Genomic DNA, 23,094 nt, shown 5'->3' on the forward strand with positions numbered 1-23,094 from the left:
CGAAAAAATCTCACCAAAATGGCAACCTTGTAAGTTTTGCCGCGGCGTGCTTAAGCCGCTTTCAAGTCGAAAAAGAAGAGTTGAAATTAAAAATTGGCGTTCACCAGAATTTAGCTAAAGGTCTTTCATTGGTAACTGTTAGATAGTTACCCGCAAAACATGCTTTTGCTGAGTCTCCTGAGACTTGAATTTACAGGATACTTCTGTGTTTTTGACTGTACAGTACAGGTAGGCATTTCGAGTTTTTCCAAAGGAATCGTTGGGAAAACTTTGGTAGCAAAAACAAATTACCTCATCTTTACGCGAATGTGCCTTCTCTGGACGAACTGATAGGATATGTAAACTTCATTAATTGCCTTGAAATTTAGTCCGAAGACTCCCACGATACCAACCTGAAAAAGCGTGTGGGGAATTCCTGGAATTCAAAATGGATCTCCCGAAATGGCCTTGGATGTAATGCGTATCGGAAAAATTCTGGTCAGCAAAACTTGACAGATAAATTGCAAAGCATCCAGCAGAAGTTTTAATCATGCGGTCAGATTTGGTATGTGATTAATTCGCTAAACAAAAAACACCGTCCGTTTCGGATTGTCGCGCCCCATTCGGTTTAGGAATTGATAAAGTTTAAACGAAATAGTATTTTCTGAATATTGCATTTTATGTACTTTCCATTGATATATGGTTTATGGTGGTTACGCTTCAAATGGCGCGTTAAAAACTATTTTGCGAGCGACACCCGCGAAGGTCTACCGTATCCTTGATTTACATTTCTCACTGAATTTGCATTTAAATTTTGAGCTAGAAATTGCAGGGTAAAACTGGATACACGCAATAGCGACTTGGGAGATTTGAGAGCGAAAATTGTTTTCGTGAAGTGTTTCAAAAATGGACCAATTTTTTCCCTGGAAAGCGAAAGGATTTGACAGTTGTAAGCTTGCTTTGAACCAAACATATATGTTCCGTTAGACATCACAACTAAAAAGAAAATGAAAATGGATCACTTATGGAATTGAGTTTTCAGATGATAAAGTGACGTGATTTTAGATTAGATTGAGAATGTCATCATCTTGAGTACGACGATTTTCGCCTTTGGGAGTAAAAATAATATATTTCTCATTTCTCACAAGTTGCCCTACACAGGAGGATATAAAGGAGTGTATGCTGATAATATATGTGCGACGAAAAATAGTTATTGCTGGGATTATGAAGCACTTACTGTTAGCTTTTAGTTGAGTAAGTGTTGGTCAACTCGTGTCCCTTGCAATCGTGAATTCGGTGTAGCGCACCTTTAACTTGCGAATTAGTAACCATATATACGTTTGTGTGCCTTCAGAAGACGACTACAGGCTTTTTATAGCAAAACTCGGGGACGTATGTTTTTGTTAGCATCATGATGTCCCCATACAAAACCTTATGAATTTGAGGGAAACATTTCTTCGAATATCTCCCGCACAAAACATCGCACAACCCTGAGTCTTTTTTAGACTGTTTGAATATTCATCCTATTTTATTTCTTTAATTCTTGACTTTATTGTTGAAAGTTTGATGATGGTATGATAAGGGGTTGAAGGACTTTGGACGGAAAACTAAAGCCTCGGCAAATTTTTGTATATGAATTTACCTCATTGCAATTGCTCCTTGCCGCAGCGTTTAAAATATTAATAAGAGCACTCTTGTTCTGTGATAAAAAATTGTTTTGCACCATTATCAAGTGAAAACATCACGCACCGCACTTCAACTCCATCTACCTACCATAATGAATCAAATCAGATGGAATCGCTACGTCAGCAATGTCGTCAGGGGATTGCAAATGTGGAAGTAGTTTTTGGACTAACTAGTAATTGGAAAAGGAAAGTAATAGAGTAAACTTCGCAATTTTGGCCATTTCATTAAGGTGTGTGGCAAAAGCTAAGAGAAAGAACTAATGTAATCGCCAAATGGAACAGCTGCAGAAAACCGCCCTGACCAATCCAGCTTAAGGAGCTAAGTTTATTAAATAATTCTACTAATGCGGTTTGCATTTGCACGTGTTACAGTGGGAAGTAAGGTATTGTTTGAAACTAAATATAAATCGATCATTGTTAGAGGTTTTGGTAGTGCGCCTCACTCCACTGCGTCAAAGGAATACTGAATATACCTCAAAATAGTTAGTAATTTATGTGAAATGATGAAAAAGTTAACTTAAGTTAACTCTAACTTATCTAAGACTGAAATATCTTTCTGATTACCGTAAGCCATACAGTGTAACCGTCCGCCGTCAAAATCTGAAAAAAATTAACCTTCAGCCGTCAAAGCTACCTTTCACTAAGATCCTCTGTTATGAATACGTTTCTCAGTTGCAATCGTTCTTTCAGCGGAAAGGATTAAAAATTGCTTTTTAAAAAGATTGAGTCAATTGGCCCGCATATGTGGTTATCTTCGAGGGCATATTTTTTTGGTACTTCTTTGAACACCTTAACTATGCAAATCGGGGAATTCCCTCGTACTAAACATGATTGGGTGAATTCAGAGTGAACGACGAAAGTTGATGCCATGTTACTGATGGACAGAAAAATGCCGCCACTGATGATTAATTTATCCCCAAGCACTCGATTAAAGAGTCTAACTGTTACTTAACAAGTGCGCTGGCTTCCACCGCCTCAAGTGCGGCATTATCTTCGATACCGTTCGGCCTACGCCTCTACCTTGCTGTTTGTAACTCACAGGGAAAATTCAAGCTCTGAAAAATGAAGCTGTGGTCAACTGGTGTCATACTTCTCTCCATTGGGCTTTCATCTGGTGAGTAAAAGTTTACAGGTGCACATTTTGTACCTGCAGCGAGAGACGCGAAGCTTTGCTTCGAATATGATGGTAGAGTTTTGTTAGGTGCAGTGACAGAGTTAAGAAAAATCAGAAAATTTGATTTGAGGTAAGGGAAAAGGAAACAACTTACCCCCTGAAGAGATTTCGACCTTCGTAAAAAAGATCAATCCACCAAACAGGACTTGACCGGCGATATGCCAGTTTCAGTGCAGCACTAAGGCAGTCTTCCAATGCTGACAACCTAAATCAAGATTTGAACTTCAACAAAAGCAGAACCCTAGTTTCATTACCTTACTTCCGAGATCCTTGATTTATTTTCCTTCAAAAGACACGAGTTCTTCCCCTTTTGATGTCGGCATTTTTCGACTTGAAATTTGTTTATGTCATTCATATGGTCTCGCAAAATTTTTCTTAATTGTTGTAGCTAGGAACTTTGGTACAAAATCATATTTTCTAGATCAGTAATGCACATTGTGAAACTGAATTTCCAAATATTAGTGCTTTATATGTTCACGGCTATTTCTCCGTCGATTTGCAAACCTATATCCGTCAAACATTTACAGGCGCTCTTTCAACCGCCTCCCGGTTAGCTCAATGGATAGAGCGCTGGACTGTTGTGCGGGAGGTCGAGGGTTCAAGCCCCGGCAGGACCAACGCTCAGGGTCTTAAAATAATTGAGAAGAATTTGCTACCTTTCTATAACATTAAGAAATGGTTAGATATTTTAGTCTTCTCGGATAGGGACGAATAAATGGAGGTCCCGTCTCCTGTAGGGTTAGGGGCAAGAGACGTTCATTTCCCACGCACGAGATTACTGTGTGATGCATGTCCTCCCCTGGGGTGGGATGGGTGGGTTTACTGGGCCCGCAGTAATTGGCGCAAGCTGTTGCGGTGTCCCTGCTGGTCGGCGAAGCTTAAATAAATATTCGCCTCGTCATAATAAAGTATATTTCCACCCAGGCTTTAGGAAGAGAATTAAAAGTGGTCCCTTTTTGTATCTAATTTATGCGGGATTTTTGCTCACAAAGAAGTATATTAAACTCCTAAATAACCTTCACCCTGGAAAGCGGACGCCATATTTCCATAAGTCTGCAACACAACTTGCGACTCCGCGGAATTAAAAAAAAACAATATTAACTTGAAAATATTATGCTAAAGGAAAAGGAAAAAGTAAGTTGGAAAAATCCACTTCCTAGTTTGTAGTGAAATCAGCATTAGCAATATTCCAAAATACATTTATATTGCTGTAACTGGTCTGGACGCCCATTCAAACCATCGCTTCTCAGTGCAGGCCGGTTTTGAAATGAAAACTATTTTAATGAATTTCATGCCTGAATAAATCTGCTCAAAGATCCCTGCTGTGGGATATATATGTTTCGTACTTGTGCACGATCCTCGCAGTAAAGAGCACTATTTAAGCAATAGTGAAAATCAGACCTGAAATATTTTTCAGGTCTGATTTCCACTATTGCTTCAATAGTGCTCTTTACTGCGAGGATCGTGCACAAACACGTTTCTATAACCGCAGTTCAGATATATGAATTTCATATATTCGTTATATATGTATCGCTTACAAATTAATACACACAAGTAACTTGTGAGCTGCAAACATGTATTATCACTGAAAATCTACAGTAAAACCCCTCATCCCCCATTGGGTCCACCCTCCCCTTCTCTTCAATTCTCTATATGGTAATGATATTTAAGGGTGGTCTTAATATGTAGTATAGCTTTTGGCTCGCATCATGCGCACATTGATGAAGTCGCAAAGAAGTGAATAAAAAGAGAGTTAATTTTAAATATTTTGCTTGGGTAGAAAAACAAGAAACGGATTGTAATAAGTAATCAACGGGGGTCATTGGGGTCTTGTTGGAATTGTAAGCATTTCTTGAAAGATCCTTGTCATTATTGTAAAGTTTGTACAAAACTTTTTTAGTTCCTTTTTGGTCCCTTAAATTACACGCTAGGTAGATAGAAAATCTAACAAAAGATAAACAACAAATAATTAATCAAGCGTTAAAACAGAGGTAATACTTGAAGCTTTATTACTGTTCCAAAATCCTAACGGGATCTGAATTAATTTCATTTCTTAGTTTTGTAATAAGGATCATCAACTGATTTATCTCCCTTCGCTCCGACGAAGGGCTAACGCTCGAAATGTCAGCTTTTGTAATCGTTACGGTGGCCAATTTACCATTTCAACTTTGTTGATATATCCAAATTATTTTGTTACTCCCACCGACGCAGCCCCAAACAGTTTCTTTCGAAACTATCAGCCTTGATTTACCTCCCTGTTTACCGATCATTCTTGTCGGTAACTTAGTAACTTCATGTAACAATGAATAAGTGATGATCATGGAAGAACCTCTGATTAAAGTTTGTCTCAAGCTATTATCTCGGACGAAGACAATACTACTTTTAATGCATCTACTGTATTTTCCGCTCTGAGAATACTTTCCTTTTTTTTCATCCCGAACTCAAAGCAGATATTTCATGTTGTAGACGAAATGAATCAAATTGGCCTGTATTCCTAAAAGTAATTTGACATAAAAAAAGAAAATTGAATGGCTTTGGGACTAGGACTGCCAGAGTACTGATGGAAACTTATACTTAGCATATCGGCCCGGAGAGGTAATTAATTAACCACGAGAGTATAAGTTGTTTTTCAAAAACAATTCAATTTAGTAACACCATTGTCACAAAGAGTAATAAGACAAGTCAAGGCCGGTCGTCAAGGTAACAAAAAATTTGTCCATTGTTGTCAGGTTACTGACTGACAGCAAAGAGGCGTGATATTACGTCACCGAGATGAAAGTTGTGTTTAAAGATGCGCAAGCCTCCACAGTCCCGAATACGGCTCACTCTTCGATACTGTTAGGTCTGCTGTTTGTGACTCACAAGGATAAATCAAGTTCCTCAAGATGAAGAGCCTGTTAATTGGCGCCATTTTTCTCTCGATTGGACTTCCGTCTGGTAAGTAATTTACCTCAGGCGCACCTTTTGCGTCTGCAGCGACGTGAATTACATCCGTTCTATTCAAAGCAAACTCGAAATTGCAGAATTGTTTGGCTCTTTCAGTAACTATTCGTCAATTTTCATCTGTTTTGATTTTATTCGTACTTCTATTCATCCAATTTTGTTACATTCTGTCCAGCATAATATAATTTCGTTCTCTGCAAACTGAATCTTGGTTCAAAGCAAGCCTAAAACTTTCAAATCCTTCCGAGTAAAACTTCGTCCAGTTTTGGACCACTTCGTGACAACCGTTTTCGCTCTAAAATCTCCTACATCGCTTTAGAGTGTATCCAGTCCCCAGCTTTAAATTCAGATCGATGCAAATTCAGAACGAGATATGAAAATTAAGTAAATTTCGGCTTACGCGATGTGTTTTATCAGTTTTATGAAAGATATTTTTATATGTCCATAATGTTCGCTTAACAAAGCCTGGATATTCTATATACAAGGCTAAAAGATTATAGGAAAAAAATTATTTAAATGTTTAAACCAAACGTTTTCGGCTGTTTGCCATCATCAGGGTTGAAAATAATGACCGTCTGTACATATATATCTTCTGTGATTCCCGATGGGAAAAGTTTGGAGACATAAGAAATAACTTGTCTGTTCAAACTGGGACGGAATTGTTGGATCATTAGCCCCTCGACGATCCTACGCTTGTGGAATGTTTGTGCTGAGGAGAGAACACGCCAAGTGAAAGAATGTGATGGATTTTCCCGCAAGTGTTTTGCAGGTTCAGAGGTGTGAGCAGGATTTGAATGCTCCGCAATACGTACTGCTAAATTTCTCACAGTTTCGCCAATGTAATCGACGTCACAAGAACAATCTCCTTTGTAAACAACTTTGGATCTGTGAGTGTTCTTGTCTTTAGATGTATATATGAGGTTCATATATTGGTATTAATGGCCTGCTCCCAGTTGGCTTGTTAGCTCAATTGGTAGAGCGCTGCACTAGTATCGCAAGGTCAGTGGTTCGAATCCCGAACAGGCCTGATTTTTTTTCAGGTCTGATTTTCGCTATTGCATGAATAGCGCTATTTACTGCGAAGGATCGTGCATCATACGTAATATCTTAAATGTTATAGTTAAATGATCAAATGTTAAATTACTCACGTTATCATTATTATCATCGTCAATATTATTATTTGTTACCATTTCAGTTATTGGTTGAATGTGAACGCATTCTTGAATCATCTTTCTCTTGTGGAACAGGGAAAATATGTGGGATGTGGCAAGATTTCTGTTGTTGTTGTTGTTATTGCTTTGTTGTTGTTTTGTTTTTGAGATAACTATTCTGCAACACCACCTTAGAGCGTCATTATACAACCAATCGTCCTTTTCGATGCTGTAAAAATTGTGCCATACCAGTAGCTACACATAGTCTTTGACTGTTTAGTTTTTGTAAAGGTGGCATTTTCAAAGCTTCATTCTTCATTAATTTTGCCATGATCCACGGCTAAGACAAGGGCAAATAAGGCCATACTATTACAAATTAAGTTCGTTTCCCAGGCAGCCAAGTGCAACATACGCAGTTAAATAACAACTTCTAAACCCTGCGCTAAAGGCGCTGACAGTCTATCTTTCGCACAATGTAAATTGATCTTCGAAAGGAATGAATTTTTTGCTTTTCTTAAAAAAAAAAGTAAACAGCAATCTAATTCGAGCCGGTGTTTACTCAGATGTTTCAGAAGTTTTAAAAGAAAATGAAGATGCTTCATCAACGGAGCTGAACTAGATGATGGGGAAAGCTCAAAGTTTTTTTCGAGCTTCGCTCTCTGAAAACTGTTCCTCAGAACAGATAACGTCCGCGGATAAATATCCGTGTATATTTTAGCGTCAGATAGATGCTATTGTTTATCAAAGCTAGGTTGAATGTTAAAGCAGCAATGGCCAGGATTATGCAGCAGTCCAACCTCGTTCCCGGGCCTTTTCCCGCCCCAGCCCCACCTAAGGGAAAAGGCCCTGGCAACGAGGTTGGCATCAGTCAAGTAAACTTACTGACTGATGAATAAACTTTTATTTGCCTGCCTGATGATTTAGGACTGGAGTTACTACACTTGAAGATTGCGATATTTCTCCTGCTGTTAATTAACTGTCAGTCTTATATCGCATTCGCACCAAAGCTTAAACGTGTTACAGAGCTGTTTAGTACAATATGTTTAACATTGTACTCTTCCTAAAAGCTGCTTAAGCCAAAGTTTTTCAACCCCAAATGTACCTCATTGAAAATCAAAGTTCACGGTGATTACTTGAATCCCATATGCATAGAAAATTCAGTTTTCAGTTCTCTGTTTCTGATTGCCATTTATTAAACCCCGTTTAACTAAACATGTTTTCCAAGAAAAGTGACTTTCCTGTTCAGAAAACATCCCTAAAAAAATAATCGCATTTTAAATAGGTAAACATATTATCACTCTATACTTTATATATTTTCCCATAAATTTAATTATGGTGGTGAGGAAGCCCATAAGAAACCACAGGGGTAAATTTTAAGAAAAGCATTATAAGAAAAAAAAACTTGATTCTTGGTGGTGGTCTCAATGGGGTGATGGCTTTTATGGCTAACGGTTTAAATTTTAACCTGTGTACAGCTAACAAATAATGTCTTTCCCTTGTGGTCACCAGAAAAGGTTTCTGTTAATTTTTGTCAATTTTTACGCCCGACGGCTAAATTTTTTTTTGGCTGTTCTAAGGTTAATGATTACACCCATTGAGACCCTCTTGTTGCCGTGCATCTCTTCAATAGGAACTTTCAGTAACTCCTGTTTTCTTTTAATTTATTTTTAGTTTTTGTTTTTTTGCAATGATGGCGACGGTGGTGTTCGAGAGGGCATGGATCGAAGAAAGCGTTGTTCACGCCAAATACAACATTTAGCAATTTTCATAACTCTGCTATGGCACCAGCGATGGCCATCCCTACGCGAGTCTTACTTCTCACTTCTATACAGCTAAAATCAACAGGTTTCATAATGGTCGAGATGTGCATCTGCTTATAAAAACAGCACCATTTCTGATGAAGAATTAGAATTATTTCCCTACGACTGTTTTCAATCAAAAAATCCAGCTTTCTGTTGCAAGTCTCAGGGTCATTATAGTGTGAACAGGTGATAGAAGTATAAGCAACGATTTCATGATTATGTTATCCGAAAAGAAAGCGCCTCTCTGGAATGACAAGTCGCTCTGTGATGCGTTGGTATGCACACAGAGCTCTTCTTAGTTTGTCAATTATGTTTCAAATTGTTTTCATTTTACTTTTGTAAGAGGATTATTAAATAAAGAAAGCTTTCTCGCTCTAGATAGGCAGACTTTAATTAAAATTTATAGTGTTTTCGTCGAGAAGGACAGTAGTGAAATGAAAGCGCTGCACGAGCGTTTCTTGGCACGCGAGGACGTTTTTGCAAAAAGTGAGCAGGCAAAAGGTCAATAAGGGGAAACTTCTCGCCATCTCGCTTTTCTTAAGGGAGCTGTGTCACGCTTTGAGTTTACGCTCCAAGTTCTTCCTGTTTGCCATTTATAGGTATGAAACTGCTATCGTTCCCCATACCAATTGACAAGAAGCAGAGCGCGCGACTGTAAAAGCGAAGAACGCTTATGCCGGCGATAAATACCGTCGCGCTAACAAGGAGGGTCTCCACACGGGTTAACTTAACCTGAGCAATTTTGTGGCTGTCAGCTTTTGCGGGAACGCGCTCTGTTCCTTTTAAAATAATATGCAAAAGATTAGTACAAATAAGAATATCTAAATCACCGAAGCGATATTATGGGCACTTCTGCAATAAAACTGGCATCGTCAATGAAGAAGTCAAGCACATGGCTGTTAACTAAGTAGGCTAAGATAAATTATGCCAGCATAATTAATCTGAGCCTACTTAAATTATAATAAATTAGGTCGACATAATTCTGGATATAATGCTATGGTAAACAAAGCCTGTTTCAGAAATTTTTTGCAATGACGAGGCTCAGGATGTGACATTATTGTGCTAAAATTTAGAAAACCCAACGACGAAGGGACAAACGAAATCAGAAACACAAGATTAAATTTTCAGAGCTGCACCCTTTCAAAAACCACAAACAACTTTATTCTTCTGTGACTAATGAGAATCCTAATAAAGACGAAAACTTATAGACTATATTCAACGGCTAACCAATGCTATGCCTAACCACGCCCAAAATTGCTTGCAGAATCGAAACAGCTGAACTGCATATCATATTAAAATCAAGCGCTAACTTAACAAGAGAATATAAAGTACTATATAACCATTATTATCCCTCAGCTAAGTGCTCCAAAATTCACTTCAAAATTGACATCTTAAAAAAGGTATCAACTTAGTTACAACACAGCTTATTTGCAGTGCACGATCTCCCATCAGGCTTTGAAAAAGATCATCAGAGAGGCCAACGCGCATGACAGCAACAGGATGCCGCTGATACGGGTCGCTATCCCAGCATTGCAGTCGTCACCGGAGCAGCAATTGATGTTACACTCGAACGATCCACTGCCGCTTTTGCAAACAGGGTTGGTGTCCTTGTCGCAATAAGCATCAGAACCACACGATCTTGTGAATGACTCGATTTGGCCGTATCTAAAGTAAACCTTAACACATTTATCAGTAAACGGAGCCGGGCAGTCGGTGCTTTTTCCTTCGCATTTATCCCACGACTCGGAACTGGAGCAGACCAAGCAATTCAGGCCCAACACTAAAAGAACAAAAAATCATATCCAATGCTTCAGAACACATTAATGAAAACTGAATTATTAAAACATTTCTACTGTAAGTTACAGCAAGTGAACCTCGAGACAAAATGAGTTCAGTTTATATTCTCTTGTACTGCTTTATCGAGAAACTCGCGTAACTAGTAGTAATCGTGGATTAGAAAAGTGCACCCAGACCGAAACGAGTCAATTAGCGGGACTTTACTTCGAGAAGCGATCAGTATGTGATTAGGGCTTTGTCAATAAAAATTATGAATGGAATCAATTTCTTTGTCATTTTTCGAATAATTGTTATGATGCTTTCCTACTAAGTTGCATGGAAACCGCGTTAGAGCGAAAAGTGGACACTGGCGTTCGCTTTCCTGCAAGAAAGATATATAGTTCGTGTTTTAATTAGTGTAAATCTCTTCAAAAGCTAAAGTGAAAATAAAAAAAAACTGAAAGATAAAACTACGAAATTTTAAATTCTCGGCATACATTATCATTATGCGAACAAAGCTTTTATTTAAAAACCTCCATGCAACTGTCTTTCGTCCTTAGCCTGGTAATTGCGATGGATTACAAAGAGTTACTTCCAGTGTCAGCAACGTTGTTGAAGTTCTTGACATGAGCTTCCGTGCAGAGAGAAGGTAAAACCTTAATATTCAAGCTTTTCACAGAAAAGGCATTTCATTTTGACCTTTTCCAAAGGTTAATGGAAATCCTTGTAAACCCTTTTAAGCCTTCTAGCTAAAGCATGGCTTGTAATGTACATGATTAACACCTACTGCAAGGAGTCGGCCCTTGTCGCGCAGCGACGAAGGCAATTTCGGCAACTTCCGAAAACACAAGTGATATTAATCCTTAATTTTACGAGGAACCATGTGATTTAATTAGTGTAAATCTCTTCAAAAGCTAAAGTAAAAATAAAAAAAAACTGAAAGATAAAACTACGAAATTTTAAATTCTCGGCATACATTATCATTATGCGAACAAAGCTTTTATTTAAAAACCTCCATGCAACTGTCTTTCGTCCTTAGCCTGGTAATTGCGATGGATTACAAAGAGTTACTTCCAGTGTCAGCAACGTTGTTGAAGTTCTTGACATGAGCTTCCGTGCAGAGAGAAGGTAAAACCTTAATATTCAAGCTTTTCACAGAAAAGGCATTTCATTTTGACCTTTTCCAAAGGTTAATGGAAATCCTTGTAAACGCTTTTAAGCCTTCTAGCTAAAGCATGGCTTGTAATGTACCTGATTAACACCTACTGCAAGGAGTCGGCCCTTGTCGCGCAGCGACGAAGGCAATTTCGGCAACTTCCGAAAACACAAGTGATATTAATCCTTAATTTTACGAGGAACCATGTGATTACTTGTTCATAATATAAGGGGCGAAATGTTTTCTTACTGATCTCGCGCAAAACGGGACGCCTTTGTTACAAAACAAACAGAAATTTCTTTACTTCGGCAGCCGCGATTTTCAGCCAATCACTTTCAAGTAATTTTGCCCAGGGCAATTACAAAAATTAAGAAAAAATGCCCTCTGTCTTCAATAATCGCAACTCAGTAATTTTGCCCCTTATGTGATAAGATTCTGAAACAAACTGGTCTGATCTGAATAGTCTTGATAATTCGAATAAGGTGGAAATGCCAAACCGACAAAATTACTTTGAAAAATGCAAAAACAAAAAACCCTAATGACAAAAAACACATCACCTTGACCGAAATTTGCTTAATTTTCATATCTTAGCGAATTTGCATTTGGATTTTAAGCTAGAAACTGCTGGGGCAAAATAAATACACGCAAAAGTGATGTGGGAGATTTTAGAGCGAACACCAGTGATCGACATTAAGCGGTCCAAAAATGGTCCAAATTTTCCCTGAAAAGCGAAATGATTCGAGATTTTAACAAACGTTCGACAGTTCTCCAAACATTTAAACTTGAAGTTTGCACCGAACGAAATTATATTCTGCTTAAATTTACAAGTGAGATGTGAGAAAAATAGATAGACAGAAATACGATGGAAATTAAAACGGTTTAAAATTGACGAACATTTACGTGAAAAAAGCGATATGATTATACAAGTTCAAGTTTGCTTTGAACAGAGTTCTTCTCCACTAACTCTGCTTTGAACGGGACGGTCGATGTAGACACAAAAGGTGCGCCTGTAAAATGAATACTGATATAAATTACCTACCTGATGGAAGCCCAATAGAAAGAAGTATGGCACCAACTAACCACAGCTTCATCTTGAAGAACTTGATTTTCCCTTCTTAGTCGCAAACAGCGGGGGGTAGGTGTAGACCTAACAGTAGCGAAGAGCGAGCTGCACTGGCGGCGTTTGAAGCTAGCACACTTGTTAAGAAACTGATCGACACACCCTTTACCACGTGACGTAAATCCTCGCCCCTTTGCTGTCAGTCAAAAACTTGATAACAATGGACTAATTTTCGTCACCTTGACTTCACTTATTACTCTTTGTGACGATGGCGTTGCCAGATTTGCATTTTTTGCACTTACAAAGAAGCAACTGGAAAAAACAACAACAACATCCCAACAAAACATGCCCTCGTGAATAATGACTTCTCCGGGGCGGATAATTTCCTCTCCGGGCCGATAGTTATTTTTTGATTCGTTGGAATGAATCACTTTTGGGAATAAAGGCTAATTTGATTCATTTCAGTCCGAAAAAAACACGAAAAATGTAGCAGGTTTAGGTTCGGGATAAACTAAGGAAAGTGGATCAAAATGGATCTCCCGAAATGGCCTTCGATGTAATGCGTATCGGAAAAATTCTGGTCAGCAAAACTTGACAGATAAATTGCAAAGCATCCAGCAGAAGTTTTAATCATGCGGTCAGATTTGGTATGTGATTAATTCGCTAAACAAAAATGCCGTCCGTTTCGGATTGTCGCGCCCCATTCGGTTTAGGAATTGATAAATCTTAAACGAAATAATTTTTCCGACTATTGCATTTTATGTACTTTCCATTGATATATGGTTTATGGTGGTTATGCTTCAAATGGCGCGTTAAAAACTATTTTGCGAGCGACACCCTCGAAGGTCTACCGTATCCTTGATTTACATTTCTCACTGAATTTGCATTTAAATTTTTTGAGCTAGAAATTGCAGGGTAAAACTGGATACACGCAAAAGCGACTTGGGAGATTTGAGAGCGAAAATTGTTTTCGTGAAGTGTTTCAAAAATGGACGAATTTTTTCCCTGGAAAGCGAAAGGATTTGACAGTTGTAAGCTTGCTTTGAACCAAACATATATGTTCCGTTTGCGCCATACGAAAATAAGTTACTCTCCGGCCGATACTGATTCTAAAATCTCTAAGCCATTCAATGATTGATTTTTTGGTGTGAATGACTCTTACGAATAAAGGCTGATTTGAAAAATTTCGTAAAAAACACGAAACATCAGGTTTGGCCGTTCGGGATAAACTAAGGAAAGTATTCACATAGCAAAAACCACAACCGTTAGACATCACAACTAAAAAGGAAAATGAAAATGGATCACTTATGGAATTGAGTTTTCAGATGATAAAGTGACGTGATTTTAGATTAGATTGAGAATGTCATCATCTTGAGTACGACGATTTTCGCCTTTGGGAGTAAAAAGAATATATTTCTCATTTCTCACAAGTTGCCCTACACAGGAGGATATAAAGGAGTGTATGCTGATAATATATGTGCGACGAAAAATAGTTATTTCTGGGATTATGAAGCACTTACTGTTAGCTTTTAGTTGAGTAAGTGTTGGTCAACTCGTGTCCCTTGCAATCGTGAATTCGGTGTAGCGCACCTTTAACTTGCGAATTAGTAACCATATATACGTTTGTGTGCCTTCAGAAGACGACTACAGGCTTTTTATAGCAAAACTCGGGGACGTATGTTTTTGTTAGCATCATGGCGTCCCCATACAAAACCTTATGAGTTTGAGGGAAACATTTCTTCGGCCCGCACAAAACATCGCACAAACCTGAATCTTTTTTAGACTGTTTGAATATTCATCCTATTTTATTTCTTTAATTCTTGACTTTATTGTTGAGAGTTTGATGATGGTATGATAAGGGGTTGAGGGACTTTGGACGGAAAACTAAAGCCTCGGCAAATTTTTGTATATGAATTTACCTCTTTGCAATTGCTCCTTGCCGCAGCGTTTAGAATATTAATAAGAGCACTCTTGTTCAGTGATAAAAAATTGTTTTGTACCATTATCAAGTGAAAACATCACGCACCGTACTTCAACTCCATCTACCTACCATAATGAATCAAATCAGATGGAATCGCTACGTCAGCAATGTCGTCAGGGGATTGCAAATGTAGAAGTAGTTTTTGGACTAACTAGTAATTGGAAAAGGAAAGTAATAGAGTAAACTTCGCAATTTTGGCCACTTCATTAAGGTGTGTGGCAAAAGCTAAGAGAAAGAACTAATGTAATCGCCAAATGGAACAGCTGCAGAAAACCGCCCTGACCAATCCAGCTTAAGGAGCTAAGTTTATTAAATAATTCTACTAATGCGGTTTGCATTTGCACGTGTTACAGTGGGAAGTAAGGTATTGTTTGAAACTAAATATAAATCGATCATTGTTAGAGGTTTTGGTAGTGCGCCTCACTCCACTGCGTCAAAGGAATACTGAATATACCTCAAAATAGTTAGTAATTTATGTGAAATGATGAAAAAGTTAATATCAACTCTAACTTATCTAAGACTGAAATATCTTTCTGATTACAGTAAGCCATACAGTGTTACCGTCCGCCGTCAAAATCTGAAAAAAATTAACCTTCAGTCAAAGCTACCCTTCACTAAGATCCTCTGTTATGAGTACGTTTCTCAGCGCAATCGTTCTTTCAGCGGAAAGGATTAAAAATTGCTTTTTAAAAAGATTGAGTCAATTGGCCCGCATATGTGGTTATCTTCGAGGGCATATTTTTTTGGTACTTCTTTGAACACCTTAACTATGCAAATCGGGGAATTCCCTCGTACTAAACATGATTGGGTGAATTCAGAGTGAACGACGAAAGTTGATGCCATGTTACTGATGGACAGAAAAATGCCGCCACTGATGATTAATTTATCCCCAAGCACTCGACTAAAGATTCTAACTGTTACTTAACAAGTGCGCTGGCTTCCACCGCCTCAAGTGCCGCCTTATCTTCGATACCGTTCGGCCTACGCCCCTACCTTGCTGTTTGTAACTCACAGGGAAAATTCAAGCTCTGTAAAATGAAGCTGTGGTCAAGTGCTGTCATACTTCTCTCCATTGGGCTTTCATCTGGTGAGTAAAAGTTTACAGGTGCACATTTTGTACCTGCAGCGAGAGACGCGAAGCTTTGCTTCGAATATGATGGTAGAGTTTTGTTAGGTGCAGTGACAGAGTTAAGAAAAATTAGAAAATTTGATTTGAGGTAAGGGAAAAGGAAACAACTTACCCCCTGAAGAGATTTCGACCTTCGTAAAAAAGATCAATCCACCAAACAGGACTTGACCGGCGATATGCCAGTTTCAGTGCAGCACTAAGGCAGTCTTCCAATGCTGACAACATAAATCAAGATTTGAACTTCAGCAAAAGCAGAACCCTAGTTTCATTACCTTACTTCCGAGATCATTGATTTATTTTCCTTCAAAAGACATGAGTTCTTCCCCTTTTGATGTCGGCATTTTTCGACTTGAAATTTGTTTATGCCATTCATATGGTCTCGCAAAATTTTTCTTAATTGTTGTAGCTAGGAACTTTGGTACAAAATCGTATTTTCTAGATCAGTAATGCACATTGTGAAACTGAATTTCCAAATATTAGTGCTTTATATGTTCACGGCTATTTCTCCGTCGATTTGCAAACCTATATCCGTCAAACATTTACAGGCGCTCTTTCAACCGCCTCCCGGTTAGCTCAATGGATAGAGCGCTGGACTGTTGTGCGGGAGGTCGAGGGTTCAAGCCCCGGCTGGACCAACACTCAGGGTCTTAAAATAATTGAGAAGAATTTGCTACCTTTCTGTAGCATCAAGAAATGGTTAGATATTTTAGTCATCTTGGATAGGGACGAATAAATGGAGGTCCCGTCTCCTGTAGGGTTAGGGGCAGGGGACGTTCATTTCCCACGTACGAGATTACTGTGTGATGGATGTCCTCCCCTGGGGTGGGATGGGTGGGTTTACTGGGTCCGCAGTAATTGACGCTAGCTGTTTGCGGTGTCCCTGCTGGTCGGCGAAGCTTAAATAAAGATTCGCCTCGTCATAATAAAGTATATATCCACCCAGGCCTTAGGAAGAGAATTAAAAGCGGTCCCTTTTTGTGTCTAATTCATGCGGGCTTTTTGCTCACGAAGAAGTATATTAAACTCCTAAATAACCTTCACCCTAGAAAGCGGACGCCATATTTCCATAAGTCTGCAACACAACTTGCGACTCTGTGGAAAAAAAAACAATATTAACTTGAAAGTGTTATGCTAAAGGAAAAGGACAAAGTAAGTTGGAAATTTCCACTTCTTAGTTTGTTGTGAAACCAGCATTAGCAATATTCCAAAAAACATTTATATTGCTGTAACTGGACGGGACGCCCATTCAAACCATCGCTTCTCAGTGCAGGCCGGTTTTGAAATGAAAACAATTTTAATGAATTTCATGCCTGAATAAATCTGATCAAAGATCCCTGCTGTGGGATATATATGTTTCGAACTTGTGCACGATCTTTTTAAGCAATAGTGAAAGAATAAAAAGAGAGTTAATTTTAAATATTTTGCATGGGTAGAAAAACAAGAAACGGATTGTACTAAGTAATCAACGGGGGTCATTGGGGTCTTGTTGGAATTGTAAGCATTTCTTGAAAGATCCTTGTCATTATTGTAAAGTTTGTACAAAATGTTTGTAGTTCCTTTTTCGTCCCTTAAATTACACGCTAGGTAGATGGAAAATCTAACAAAAGATAAACAACAAATAATTAATCAAGCGATAAAACAGAGGTAATACTTGAAGCTTTTTTACTGTTCCAAAATCCTAACGGGATCGGAATTAATTTCATTTCTTAGTTTTGTAATAAGGATCATCAACTGATTTACCTCCCTTCGCTCGGACGAAGGGCTAACGCTCGAAACGTCAGCTTTTGTAATCGTTACGGTGGCCAATTTACCATTTCAACTTTGTTGATATATCCAAATTATTTCGTTACTCCCACCGACGCAGCCCCAAACAGTTTCTTTCGAAACTATCAGCCTTGATTTACCTCCCTGTTTACCGATCATACTTGTCGGTAACTTAGTAACTTCATGTAACAATGAATAAGTGATGATCATGGAAGAACCTCTGATTAAAGTTTGTCTCAAGCTATTATCTCGGACGAAGACAATACTCCTTTTAATGCATCTACTGTATTTTCTGCTCTGAGAATACTTTCCTTTTTTTTTATCCCGAACTCAAAGCAGATATTTCATGTTGTAGACGAAATGAATCAAATTGGCCTGTATTCCTAAAAGTAATTTGACATAAAAAAGAAAATTGAATGGCTTTGGGACTAGGACTGCCAGAGTGCTGATGGAAACTTATACTTAGCATATCGGCCCGGAGAGGTAATTAATTAACCACGAGAGTATAAGTTGTTTTTCAAAAACAATTCAATTTGGTAACACCATTGTCACAAAGAGTAATAAGACAAGTCAAGGCCGGTCGTCAAGGTAACAAAAAATTTGTCCATTGTTGTCAGGTTACTGACTGACAGCAAAGAGGCGTGATATTAGGTCACCGAGATGAAAGTTGTGTTTAAAGATGCGCAAGCCTCCACAGTCCCGGATACGGCTCACTCTTCGATACTGTTAGGTCTGCTGTTTGTGACTCACAAGGATAAATCAAGTTCCTCAAGATGAAGAGCCTGTTAATTGGCGCCATTTTTCTCTCGATTGGACTTCCGTCTGGTAAGTAATTTACCTCAGGCGCACCTTTTGCGTCTGCAGCGACGTGAATTACATCAGTTCTATTCAAAGCAAACTCGAAATTGCAGAATTATTTCGCTCTTTCAGTAACTATTCGTCAATTTTCATCTGTTTTGATTTTATTCGTACTTCTATTCATCCAATTTTGTTACATTCTGTCCAGCATATCATAATTTCGTTCTCTGCAAACCGAATCTTGGTTCAAAGCAAGCTTAAAACTTTCAAATCCTTCCGAGTAAAACCTCGTCCAGTTTTGAACCACTTCATGACAACCGTTTTCGCTCTAAAATCTCCTACATCGGTTTAGAGTGTTTCCAGTCCCCAGCTTTAAATTCAGATCGATGCAAATTCAGAATGAGATATGAAAATTAAGTAAATTTCGGCTTACGCGATTGTTTTATCAGTTTTATGAAAGATGTTTTTATATGTCCATAATGTTCGCTTAATAAAGCCTGGATATTCTATATACAAGGCTAAAAGATTATAGGAAAAAAATTATTAAAATGTTTAAACCAAACGTTGTAGGCTGTTTGCCATCATCAGGGTTGAAAATAATGACCGTCTGTACATACATATATATCTTATGTGATTCGCGATGGGAAAAGTTTGGAGACATAAGAAATAACTTGTCTGTTCAAACTGGGGCGGAATTGTTGGATCATTAGCCCCTCGACGATCCTACGCTTGTGGAATGTTTGTGCTGAGGAGAGAACACGCCAAGTGAAAGAATGTGATGGATTTTCCCGCAAGTGTTTTGCAGGTTCAGAAGTGTGAGCAGGATTTGAATGCTCCGCAATACGTACTGCTAGATTTCTCACAGTTTCGCCAATGTAATCAGCGCCACAAGAACAATCTCCTTTGTAAACAACTTTGGATCTGTGAGTGTCTTTGTCTTCGTTGTTAAAGAGGCTTTTAATTTGCTTTGTTTGCCACAGGATTACAAAGATGAAATTAAAATTAGTGAACTTGTTAAGTTTTGTAACAAACGTCTTACCGAGTTTTTCGCGGGAAAATCCATCACATTCTTTCACTTGGCGTGTTCTCTGCTCTGCAGAAACATTCCACAAGCGTAGGATCCTCAAGGGGTAATGATCTAACAATTCCGCCCCAGTTTGAACAGACAAGTTATTTCTTATGTCTCCAAACTTTTCCAATCGGGAATCACATAAGATATATATGTATGTACAGACGGTCATTATTTTCAACCCTGATGATGGAAAACAGCCGAAAACGTTTGGTTTAAACATTTTAATAACTTTTTTCCTAATCTTTTAGCCTTGTATATAGAATATGTTTTCATATGTATATGTATATGTATATGTTTTCAGAGTAATATTTTCAGTTTGGCATTTTCACCTTTGCCGAATTATCACTATTATTCAAATCAGATCAGTTAGCTCGTTTCAGACTGAATCTTGCACGCAATTTTCATTTCAAGGACAAGGGCCGACCCCTGGCTATTGTGTAAATAGCTTAAAAATATTAAGGTTTAACTATGTGTGCACGAAACGTTCAGTCCAAGAACATAATCAAGGTTGCTTTCACTTTAAGAAATCCATTCAGTGCATTTACCAGGCTAAAGACAAACATTTCGTTGAGTTTTCAAAATTAAAGCTTTCGAATAATTTTTGCTTAGAATTTAGGTTATTCTTTCGTATATCATTTCTTTTTTCTAACTTGCGAAAAGACTCATTAAAAGAACATGAACAGCTGTTATCTTTCGCTAATTGTTGGCCCACATCCAATTTTCGCTCTAATGCAGCTTCAGTGCAACTCCGCAGGAAAGCATCAAAATAATTAAAAAAAAAACAACAAAGAAAGAAACTGATTCCATTCAAAAATTTTAATAACTATGCGTTAATCGCATCCCGCAAAACATTTTATTGGTTCCCTTAGTGAAATCCTGCAGATTGACGCGCTTCGGTCCGGAATTCCATGAGAAGATGTGTATTTTACTGAATGAAATGATTGTAACCTAGTTGAAATTTAAAAACGATCTCTGGCTAAAATGATTAAAAACTACGAGCTTTCGACTGCCCGAACTGCAGTCTTCAACGGATAAAATGACTGATAAGAAAGCGATGAGAAAATTAAGTAAAGACATGAACTGCGAAATAATGAGAATGTAAATGATTATGAATATTTCTAACAAATATTCATAATCATTTACATTACATTTATTTATTGTATACGTCTCCTCTCGGCGACATTATAAGAAGACATGATATGAACTTCTATTTTTACGCGGATGACCGTCAAGTTTATTTTTCGCTTGACTCAGTTTCATCAGTTACTACTACGAGAATCGAAGCCTGCCTACAAGATAGTGGAACTTGGATGTCATTGAACAAACTTAAACTTAACGGTGATAAGACTGAGCTTTTGGTCATCGGATCGGGCAATCTGTCTGCTTCTCGGCTTCCTTCTTTTACAGCGATTGATGGATCTGTTATACAGCCTTCGAACTATGCCAGGAACATAGGTGTAATCTTTCACAATAAGTTAAATATAGAACGTCAAGTTTCGGCTATTTGTAAATCTGCATTTTTTCACATCCGGAATATTTCTCGGATTAGAAAATTTTTGTCAGTTAGTAATACTAAGGCGTTAGTACACGCCTTCGTTACATGCAGATTAGACAACTGTAATTCTCTGTTGTATGGTCTTCCGAAACATTTAGTTCATAGATTGCAATTAGCCCAGAATTGTGCGGAACGGCTGATCTTATGTGGTCGTAAGCATGATCGCGTTATTTCTTTACTGAGGGAACGGCACTGGCTCCGCGTGGAGCAGAGGATTATTTTTAAAATCTTATTTTTTACTTTTAAAGCTTTAAATAATTTATGCCCTAGTTATATCAGTGACTTGTTAGAAACTTATAAGCCTACTAGGTCTTTGCGATCATCGAGTAAGAACTTGTTAGTGATTCCTCGCTCCAAGTTGAAATCTTACGGCGATTGCGCCTTTTCTGTCTCTGCACCTAAGTTGTGGAATGACATTCCTGAAACCATAAAATGTAGCATAGATCTTAACACTTTTAAGCGTAATCTTAAAACTTATCTTTTTAAGCGTTATTTTAATGAATGATTACGTTTGATTATTATTTTACTTTTTACTTTGATTGTGAAGCGCCTTAGAGCTTTTGGATAGGGCGCTATATAAATTGTCATTTATTATTATTATTATTATTATTATTATTATTATTATTCTCATTATTTCGCAATTCATGTCTTTATTTAATTACCTCATCGCTTTCTTATCATTCATTTTACCCGTTGAAGACTGTAGTTCGGGCAGTCGAAAGCTCGTAGTTTTTAATCATTTTAGCCAGAGATCGTTTTTAAATTTCAACTATGTTTCATCCTGGCTCCGGCCCTTCAATATTTTCAAAATTACAACCATTTCCGACAAACGAAATAGGCTACCACAAATCAAAACTACGAGCTACGCCACCATTCTACGTTCATAAGTTTAATCAATTTTATACTGGATCCGTGTTTCGCCGAGAATCACTTTGGCACACAGTTAACGGGTTCTTAAATTAAGATTTCCTACATGGCGTCTTAATTTTCTGACCAACTGAAATCAAGCGGTCTTGAGTTTCAAGTTTTCAATACTATGGAAACAACCAAAACACCCCTTCATCTCAAGGTTTAAGGGCTCCAGGGGGTAAAAAGCATTGTTACGTTGAATTATTGTGGTGACCATAATCCCAGAAGTAAACTACAGCTCCTAAGAAATTTGCGAGGACAGAAAAAACACCAGAGGAATGTTATATGAGTAGACAAGGATGGTTATTAAAATATGAAGGGTCAAATTATATTGAAATCAGTGCGCCCTTCATAAATGTAATGACTATGCTTTGATTTTCAAATCTTGTATTTAATTTCCCATTTGAAAAAGACCAGGTCAGTTATCAAGGGCAGAAATTTTTATCTCATTCATTTGTTTTCTAAACATTCCTTATCGTGTGCTTTTCAGTGTTGGGTTTGAAGTGCTACACCTGTACCAGTTCCGAGTCATGGGATAAATGTAAAGGAGAAAGCACGACCTGCGTGGCTGCACTTGCTGATCAATGTGTTAAGGTTTATCTTAAAGTTGGCTCAGTCCAATCGTTCGGCAAAATGTGCGGATCCGATGCTTACTGTGATCAGAAAACCAACCCTACCTGTAAAGACGCCAGTGGATCGTTCGAGTGTGAAATCAATTGCTGCAAAGGTGACGACTGCAATGCTGGCTCAGCAACCCGCATCAGTGGTATTCTGTTACTGTCATGCGCCTTGGCCTCTCTGTTGATCTTTTTCAAAGCCTGAAACTTGACCGAGGTTGAGTTCAAACACGGCTGATGATAAAGTCTGCAAGTATTATACGCTTTTATTAAATAATGTCGTAGTGAATTTGGAGAGAACTTCTTGCTTGGGACGTAGTAGTATAGTAGATAGGATAGTTCTCGTGAAAAGGAGATGAAGTCAGGCCGATTTATACATTCAACAGAGGATGCTAGTCCATCATAGTCTATCACATATTGTGTTAATTAACAACAGAAAATTAGAGGTGCTTTTTTAAATTTTTAAATGATGTAGCTCTGGAAAAATAAAACGTTGTTTCTGGACAACCTCTTCTTAAAGAATATCGGATTTAATCAGGAATA

General features: G+C 38.0%; 2 protein-coding genes and 1 long non-coding RNA gene across 4 annotated transcripts; 2 read left to right on the forward strand and 1 right to left on the reverse strand.

Moving 5' to 3' along the window:
* Positions 1–2,549: 2,549 nt before the first annotated feature.
* On the forward strand, positions 2,550–8,104 carry LOC148729245 (uncharacterized). The gene is made up of 3 exons (XR_016002583.1): positions 2,550–2,778; positions 5,568–5,775; positions 6,338–8,104. It is a non-coding gene; the product is annotated as an uncharacterized LOC148729245 (long non-coding RNA).
* A 1,765-nt stretch (positions 8,105–9,869) lies between these two features.
* On the reverse strand, positions 9,870–13,148 carry LOC148729246 (uncharacterized). Its single transcript, XM_088763516.1, has 2 exons — positions 12,706–13,148; positions 9,870–10,514 (listed from the first exon to the last, which is right to left on the reverse strand). Exons 1-2 carry the CDS (start codon positions 12,755–12,757, stop codon positions 10,183–10,185), a joined length of 384 nt encoding a protein of 127 aa, XP_088619642.1. The 5' UTR covers positions 12,758–13,148; the 3' UTR covers positions 9,870–10,182.
* A 2,498-nt stretch (positions 13,149–15,646) lies between these two features.
* Positions 15,647–23,073, forward strand: LOC111334943 (uncharacterized). Of its 2 annotated transcripts, none has more exons than XM_088763517.1 (2): positions 15,647–15,794; positions 22,425–23,073. In XM_088763517.1, exons 1-2 carry the CDS (start codon positions 15,743–15,745, stop codon positions 22,754–22,756), a joined length of 384 nt encoding a protein of 127 aa, XP_088619643.1. In that variant the 5' UTR covers positions 15,647–15,742; the 3' UTR covers positions 22,757–23,073. The 2 variants fall into 2 exon arrangements, with proteins under 2 accessions (XP_088619643.1, XP_022796489.1); XM_022940754.2 differs by lacking the exon at positions 15,647–15,794 and adding an exon at positions 18,250–18,425.
* Positions 23,074–23,094: the final 21 nt, after the last annotated feature.

Source organism: Stylophora pistillata, chromosome 6, assembly GCF_964205215.1.
Source record: "Stylophora pistillata chromosome 6, jaStyPist1.2, whole genome shotgun sequence".
Taxonomy (NCBI): Eukaryota; Metazoa; Cnidaria; class Anthozoa; order Scleractinia; family Pocilloporidae; genus Stylophora; species Stylophora pistillata.